This window comes from Morone saxatilis, unplaced genomic scaffold, assembly GCF_004916995.1.
Source record: "Morone saxatilis isolate NCDOM2014 unplaced genomic scaffold, NCSU_SB_2.0 Contig10, whole genome shotgun sequence".
In the NCBI taxonomy this organism is placed as follows: domain Eukaryota; kingdom Metazoa; phylum Chordata; class Actinopteri; family Moronidae; genus Morone; species Morone saxatilis.
The window spans coordinates 10,852,761-10,861,259 of NW_023339652.1; the positions used below are offsets into that span (position 1 = coordinate 10,852,761).

General features: G+C 41.7%; 1 protein-coding gene across 1 annotated transcript in view; it reads right to left on the reverse strand.

Annotated features, from left to right (window-relative positions):
- Positions 1 to 533: 533 nt before the first annotated feature.
- Positions 534 to 8,499, reverse strand: part of pdzrn4 (PDZ domain containing ring finger 4) — a 33,268-nt gene continuing 25,302 nt past the window's right edge. The window contains exons 4-9 of the mRNA XM_035677784.1: positions 7,399 to 7,497; positions 5,682 to 5,744; positions 3,260 to 3,361; positions 2,946 to 3,062; positions 1,249 to 2,292; positions 534 to 1,145 (exon numbers count right to left, since the gene is read on the reverse strand). Coding sequence (XP_035533677.1) covers positions 573 to 1,145; positions 1,249 to 2,292; positions 2,946 to 3,062; positions 3,260 to 3,361; positions 5,682 to 5,744; positions 7,399 to 7,497 — 1,998 coding nt within the window. The 3' untranslated portion in view covers positions 534 to 572. The remainder of the gene's footprint in view (positions 1,146 to 1,248; positions 2,293 to 2,945; positions 3,063 to 3,259; positions 3,362 to 5,681; positions 5,745 to 7,398; positions 7,498 to 8,499) is intronic.

Genomic DNA, 8,499 nt, shown 5'->3' on the forward strand with positions numbered 1-8,499 from the left:
ACATAAATAATAAATTACAATAAAATGTTTACAGTACATTGACATTCAGTGTAGAAAAATTCCTTAGAAAAAAGTTACTGAGTTTACAAAGTGTGAAAATATTGTATTTTCCCCCATTATAAAAAAATGCCACCTTGAACGAGGCAAATGAAGTCGCTTCATATGCAATGAAACAGAAGAGTGGAGAATATGCAGACACAATACGTAGAATACATGAAGTTAATGTGTTGGTTCTTCACTTTTTTGTGAGAGTCTGTTTGAACCAACGCTACCAAAATCATTTGCTATCAGAAGCCAGTGCATTACCAAAAAGCCAGAGTAAAACAGTGAAAAGTCATGTTTCTAATGGCTGAGGTCTTGTAATGATAGAGTTAAGAACTATTCAGACATTCTTAAAGTTACAAAGTTGCCTTCGGTTGCTACAGAAGTCCTCAGCAGTGACATTTTTAATTTCATTTCACAAACTGATTTTTTTGTTTTTTTGTTTTACATAAAGCAGTAGTTCCTGAAATACAGGCTACCTGATATTAAAGTGTTCAGTACTTAAAAGTACGCAGTAATGTATGTGTCAACTACACAGTTGTGACAGACAGGAAGGCATTATGTACTTTGGAGCCTTCTGGGACTCTAGCCCCATGGCTCATCAGCTCCTGGATGGTCATCCAGTTATCCAGGATCTTTTTGTTTCGTTTCTTCATCATCTTTTTGTGACTGAGCTCCAAAATATTGATCTCCTTCCTGCCCTCAGCTCCACTGGCGGGCCCCTCCTTTAGACACTCAAGGCGGCTCTTTTGCATGAACTCCCTCCTCTTCCTTTGCTCCCTAGCCCGTGCCAAGTGCTGCTTCCTCTCCTCTTTGCTCCAGTAGCGACCCATCTTCATCTCACTCATAGCATCATCATCTGTGGTCATGCCTCCGCTCCTCTCTTCTCTGATCCTTAGTGCCCGCTCCCTCAGGATACGGTCACGAGCTGGCCGCCGGGCCACATAGCGTGTGCCGTCAGCACGAACTTTAACCTTCCACTCTAGACGGGGTTCCCCAGGGCGTCCGCTTCGGTGCACAGGATCTCGACAGAGACTGAGTAGACTCAGTTGGCTCTGGGAATATTCCAGGGATGAGTGCTGTTGCAGCAGGTGCACATAGCTCTGCAACACAAAGAAAATTGTTAGCACAGAGCTGTCTTCAGAGGTGCCTCACTCAAAGGTAGATCAGCATTATGTTGACTTATCTCTTCTTGATTAGACCTACCTGAAGCTGCCTGGATCCTCCCTGGCCTTGATAGGGGGTTGTCTGATATGAAGAACCATAGGAAAGCCCCCTTCTGGAATCTCTAGTCCTCCCTTTCTTTTCACACCTCTCATCATCTGCAGGCAGGGCAGGATCTGACTCAGACCGGGAAGGGTTGCTCTGGTCTGGGCTGCTGGAGATAACAGAGCCTGGGTCTGCTGGTCTGCTACAACTGGATGTACCCTGCGGCTTGGGGATGGGAATGGGGCTGGACGGTGTGGAGGAAGCCAGTCTCAGGTTTTTCTGGTTGGTGATGCTGATGTGTCTCTGTAGAGAATGATCAGGAGATCTCTCCATACCTAGCGGTGTCGACCGCGCACTCTCCGCTGTATTGTAGGCACTGGAGCTGTCCTTCTCTCGGATCTTATCACTGTCCGACCTCTCCGGGTATTCGTGGATGTCGGCCAACCTGCCGTGTCGTTTGTGTCCGTCTTTGGGGCTCCAGCCTGGTGAGCAGGATGTGGGTTGTGAGGGGTCCAGGTGGTGGCTCTGGCGAAGCTGATGCGCCTGCATAATGCTCTGGCACTCAAGCTCAATGCTGCGCAGTTCCTCATTTAACATCCTCAACTCCTGCTCCATTCCATTCTCTCCTCCAACACCATCTACGCCATCTCCATCCCCTCCTCCTTGCTCAGTGAGACTACACTCTATACTGTGTCGAATGGAGTATACCCCACATTCGCCTCCATTCCGAATTTGACACTTGAGCTCCAAGAGTTGCTGGAAGCGATTCTCTAAACCTAGGACGCCACCTCCACCATTGCGAATACTGACTACCCCTTCATGACTTTGACCTTTGTCCTGTGGCACTACAGTTGCTTGTCTTGTGTGTGGATGCTCTGCCCGCCATCGGTCCCTCAGGCAACGGGCTGGGTTCCTCCTGTGAAGTCTAGCTAGCAGGGGTTGGTGCTCTGGACTATCTGTACTGCGTCCAAACCCACTGTCTTTGTCTTGATTGGAGGAACAGGTAGCTGTGTCTGTTGTCATGTCTTCTTCAGCTTGATGCTGGTATATGAAGAAAGACAAAAATAGTTAGTCCTCCTCAAGGGTAATTTTAGTCATTTGCAAGAGCTTGTTTGTTGCAGATCATGATTTTGTTACAGAGAGCATTGTGAAGGAGGAAAGATCAGCCTTGGAATTATTTCCATATTGGAAAATTGTCCAATGTTCAGTGCCAATGCAGGAAGTAGTGTAGGCCAGGGTGGTTGATGGGTATGTGGCACGTTTGACTTTCATGCTGAAGACCTGAGTTTCTGTCCCATCATAGACCTTCAGTTAATGCTTGCCCTTTAATTTACTGTAACCATGATCTTTTCATAACCTTAACCAGCTTTGGTTGCTCAACCTTCACCATAGTTTATTATATTACATAGCCATGATCTTTCCCCTTCCCTTCCCGAAGTTGCATGTGAAATAGAAATGTTGGCATTGAATGTAATCCAGGGTTTTGTAGATGTTGCTGTTTGGGGAAAAGCTTAGAATAATGGTATGGTTAAATAAATCAAATCCTGTGCTCTCAGTATACTTCCTCCTATGCCACCTTTTATTTAGTCTCTTCTTCCTTTCTACCCAGTCAACTTTCTCTGACACCCCTCTGCCTCTTTATTGGACATTTTTGTCTCTTGTTTTGATGCATTTCACTTTGCTTACATGCTCACCTCATCCCCCCTGTCAAAGTTACGCTCCTTCTGCTTCCTCCTCTCCTCCAGGATCTCCATCTTCAGCTCCTCCACGAGCTCCTGTTGCTCATCATCCAGCCATACCTCCTCCTCCAGCTGAAATCACAACATCTGTCAGAAACTCTGTCTCTCTCTCTGTGTGTGTATGTATGTGTGTAGAAACTCCATACAATCACGCTGACAGTTCGAAGGAAAGGAAAAGGCACTTAGCAGGCAGTTGTTGTTATTTGACATGACATAGGTTGATAGGATAAGATAAGGCAGGAAGCCTGTGTAGGGGTGTATGTGTTTACCTGCATTTCTGGTCTTGTCACCAGCAGTATGATGCTCCTTGCGTCTTCACTTGACAGCAAGGCAACAGCTTTCTCTCTGTCTTGCACTTCACAGCCATTAATCTGTACATCAAAGACAAGTATAGATGGTCATGTTAAAAATAATGAACTTGTAGAACGTCTCAACCATATATTCAAAAAAAACAAAAAAAATCTGTACTTTTATCACCCAGATCCATTTAACTGACAGGAATGAAAAGATGAGTATAATACAACTAACCATTGTTCTCATTTTTGTAAGATACACCTTGAGTAATCACATCCTGACGCCCTTTTTCTCTCTCGTGCTTTTTCATTTTCTCCCTCCATTCCAATCTCCAAACCAGACTTGTCTTCCTTCCTTTTTGCCATCACTTCCTCTAACTCACGCTGCACGCTCGGTAAGGGGAGTCAATTGCGAGTGCATAGTCCGACCTCATGAGAGCTCACCACACATCCAGACACACAATTAACTGTTCTTTGACAGGTGGCATTCATCTTTTCCTCAGTGGAGTAATGGGGCTGTCAGAAGAAGATAATAGGGCCAGTAGTACAGCAGGCCCTGTTCCCCACAATCATTCACACTACTGGGACACACAGAAACACTACAGTGGGAGAATGGAGGTACTCAAAGAGTGTTACAATGAATATGGAGGAGAGGTAATGTTGGTACACTGCTGAGATATTGCTTACTGAGGACATACTGTACAGTCAGTGTACATCAAACTATATTCTAGCACGTTATTTCAATAATAGCTTGGAAAATATAATTTATATAAACAACAAGCATAAAAAAGACTATTTGTCTATTACTTCTATTTGTGTGAATGTCATTGCTCAGAGTTACACTACACTTTTTTTTTTCATTTGACTTTCTTAGTTTGTGCTGTTAATTTAGTACAATTTTCCATTCATCTTTTAAGAAACAGCAGACCGTTTCAAATCACACCGTGACCAACATGCCATCATCGTCTAAATTGTAATTAAAATCTGACATTTTGGCTGTGTTCAGACTGAGGCCAAAGTGGCCCAAATTTAATTATTTTGCTCATATATGATTCAGATCAGATTTTTTCATGACAGTGTAAACAGCACCAATCATATGGAATCTGATCTTTTCCATTCTCATTCAGGCCACTTTCATATGTGGTCCAAACTTTTGTCTTTTGACGGTCATATCAGAATTCACTTCTACGTCATTCTAGACTGACATATGTCATTTGGGCCAAGTCATGCAGCCTTTGTGTCTTTTGAGTTGACAGTCAAAAGTGTGAAGCCCAAGTAATGTGCCTTGAGTACACTGCAATTAGAGATATCAGGATGCTATGTCATGCCTACAATTTCCTACTTGAGAATAATTTTCCACCATGTTTGGTAACGTTGGGTGGGTGGCTTCAAAGCAATGTGCTGGTCTTTGAAAAATACAGGCTCACTTTGAAAAGTTAGAATGACAAGAAAAACCACAAAGAACTGAGAGTCTCTTTAGATGCAAACAAGTCTGTACACCATCAGCTCAACTTACAGACTACGCTGCTCTAGAGGCTTAAATAGGCTTTCAGGATAACAGCAGCAGCCGATCAGAAGGAGAGCAGTCAGATGCAGAAAATGTGTGTGCAGTGAACTCATCAAATATGCCTACAAGAGTATCAAATAAATGTAGACAATACATCTACATACACATAAAAGTATATATCATATGTACTTTATGTACTTGGCAACATGACATAGAGAGCATGAGAATGGAACTGCAGAAAACCACTAAAGGTGAGAGCTGTATTCACATGGAACTGCAGAAGACATTAACAAGAAACAGACAACTTCTCTTCTCTTAACGAGGGACTGTTCACCTTGGCTACACACACCTTGTGCCACGGATTGCTAAGCCTGGAGTCAACAGTCCAAACTTTACACTTAATTAATTGTATTGTAGTGTGAAAACAATGCCCACTGAAGCCATTTTATACCTGTAGTAAACGGATACAATCCACAGTGACCCCATAGGGTTCTCGCATAATGAGACAGAGTTAGACCAAGACAGAGAGGAGCGCCAGAGATGATGTAGTGCCTGATATAACTGCAAGAGACTTTAATTTCCCTGGTAAAACGAGGTGATTAAATATACATTTGCTTGCCCAGACTGGAGACACCGGAGCTTGGATATCCTCTAAAAAGAATGCCCTACAAGCGGGTTGGAGAATCTATCTTGGCATATTTGTTCAACAGAGGAAAAAGAAATAGTAAATTGGGGATTTCTTTTGTACAAAATGAGGCTGATATCAAAGATAACATCCTGCCATTGATGTGATAAATACTAAGGGTTATATCTAGACTTGTTAGAAGCCATGTGAGTTCATAATATAACCTGGTGTGAATGTACTTTGGCCACTGAGATGAAAATACGCACCTGTAGAATACGATCTCCTTCTTTGATGCGTCCATCTCTCGCTGCTATACTGTTTGGCTCCACCTGCACGAAAGAGCTTGAAAATCAATGCTGACAGCAGGTTATTGTGTATCTCTGAAACACCACTGATGTACCACTCTCTTGTCTGCTGTCAGGAATAAAAGTCTGTTTTTATAAAGCGAAGATGCTTATTTTCTCTCTGACAACCTTGTATTTTCCATATGATACAAGTGGGGTTTCACAGGTTCTTGGTGCTGGCTTATACATGCTTCACATCTTGCATGTATGTACATGTAAGTCCGTGACATTATACAAGAGAGCATGTGAGTTATAAATGAAGCACGCCAGAAAGACCGTGAGAGACAAAAGTGAAAAAAACAATGTAAGTTCCAAATGTTTATGGCACAGAGATGATTCTATTTTAGTTGAATGAATCAACACCTCATGTTTTTCTAACTGCATCCCAGTGTATATGCAACAAGACCACAAGCCCTCAGTAATCATTTTCATAAACTTTGTTGTTTTTGCATTGAAGATCAAGACATAGCTACATGTGGGGGAAAAAAACCATAGTAGAAATAGGGGAGGAAAAAAGCACTTTCAAAAGTCGCACTGATACTATCCATCCATACATTTTAATGAGCTAAATTAGCATTTTTATCCATTTACAAAAATAGATGCGTTCTGTCGGTGGGAGACTGCTTTCACGATCTGCTGAGGTTCAGCAGGTGCCGATGTTCTTTGTGGTTTTATATTCAGATTCTTTGTCTGGTTCGAGAAGAGCAGGTGAGAAACCAGAGAAATAGCTGCTAGGCCTCACGGTTTTATATACACATAATTAAAAAAATGCTAAAAGGAGCTAAATACACAAGAGGTCTTTGTACTTCTGCCATTAATATCCTTATGGCAGCGTTCTAATCCTCATAACAGCTCTTACTCTTCACACCCTCTCCTTTTTTTTCCATAATGGGATTGAAACTGCACCTGCAGTCAGACTAAACACTTCTATAATTCAGTTCGTAGCGCTTAAAGCCCTCATAATTCCAAATAATGCAATAATTTGTTTTCATTTTGTTTGTTTCTAAGCCGCAAATCATTAGAATTTTAAAAAGATTCTTTGTAATATGTTCCCTCTATGTTTTGTGTGTTTGGTATTCAGATGGGGTACGGTAAATGGGAGGATGTGTCATTTCACTTACTGTGGGGGGGAAGGAGCAGGTTGTCGCTCAGAGCTAATTAAAACCTTCAATTAAAACACGTTAAAAGGAGGAGGAATGAGAATGGCAGGACGGGAATAACATTTCAAACCTGACATCCTCTTTGGCCATGCGTGGCTCATTCAGAGTAGATATTTGACTGGCAAACATTTTTCTCTCCTTCCTCCCTAATTCAGTTCGACTTGCTCCCTGCTTCAGGATGTAAAGAGGGAATTCAAATGGGATTTCATGCCATCTTTTAATAACTTCCTGCTCCAGAGGAAACTGATGATGGGGCCCTGCGTTTGATTTAACGAACACGCAGCCTTGTCTCTATCAGACCTCATCAGGGAGCTCTAGTTTATACTCCAGTGCTTCTCCGGGACATTTTATTTTACAGCAAGAAGCAGCAATTACCACCAAATCCTAAGAAGAAAACAGTTAAATGTGGTAACAAGGTGTAACACAATTTTTTCAGTGTCAGTGTAGGAGGACCAAATAACGGCAACATCTGTCCCTACCTGGCTCACATAGATGCCGCTGTCCTCCTCATCGTCAGTCCTGTAGCACAGCGTCAAGCCAAGCTTCTCTTGGCTGTTCTGCCTACACAGCTCCACCTCCTGTTACAACACACACAAACAAACCAATAATGTTTTGAAGCAAACATGTTTTCCCATGGTGCACCTGTTAGGAGCTCACATTTTCCCCGGTGGATATAATGGATTCTAAAAACATATCAGTTCAAACATGGAGTTTATTCATCCATTTTACAGAAACAGCTGAGATGATACCACTCATGGGAGATGAGGTCCAACTTGATTGTTATGCTCTACATTACCGTTACTAATCACTTTGGGAGAAGTGAATTTGTGTTTGGCAAAGAGGATTTATGTTAATTTTCTGTGATAATATCCAAGCAACCTCAAACATCAAACTCTCTTTTACACACACAGACTTACGAGGAATGTTGCACAGTGCATTCCCAAGCCCCTAACCCTAACCTTAACAACTACATGCCTAATCACTAAACATAACCAGTAAGAGCTTTAATCAAGATATATGTGTGAGCTGGAGGAAAAAGTAAATAACTATGTACAGTGAAGTCAAATAAAAGTTTCCTCTTTATGTTGATTAAAAACATAATTAGAGCTTCATTATGTTTCTGGCAAAACTTGCTATTGTAAATTAGCTGAATGGATATTGATGCAATTACATGTTCTTGATTACCTCAATGTCTCTTCAGTTTATTTAACAAAAACTTTCTCTATTTCTTTCATGTCACAGCTTTTAACCTGCATGAACAGATTTTTTTGTTTTGCAACAAGCTATAAACTCTGACATATTAGCATATTATAAGTTCATATGTTAAATTGAGACTGTTTCATAACCGCTTAAAAACTCTTAATAGTAATAGTTAATGCTCCATTTTCACCAGCTAGTTGCTAACAGTCTGTCGGTCTGTCTGTCATTTGGTTTATGGGCAGTGTACAGTGGGTGGATCAGACCTTTTTATGCTGAAAACAGCTGCCTCCTTTGTCTGGAAATGGGGTTGAACAGAGTTTTAATGATGACTAATAAATTAGTTTCTTCTTATACCAATAAAGAGCAGGACAAAGCTGCTA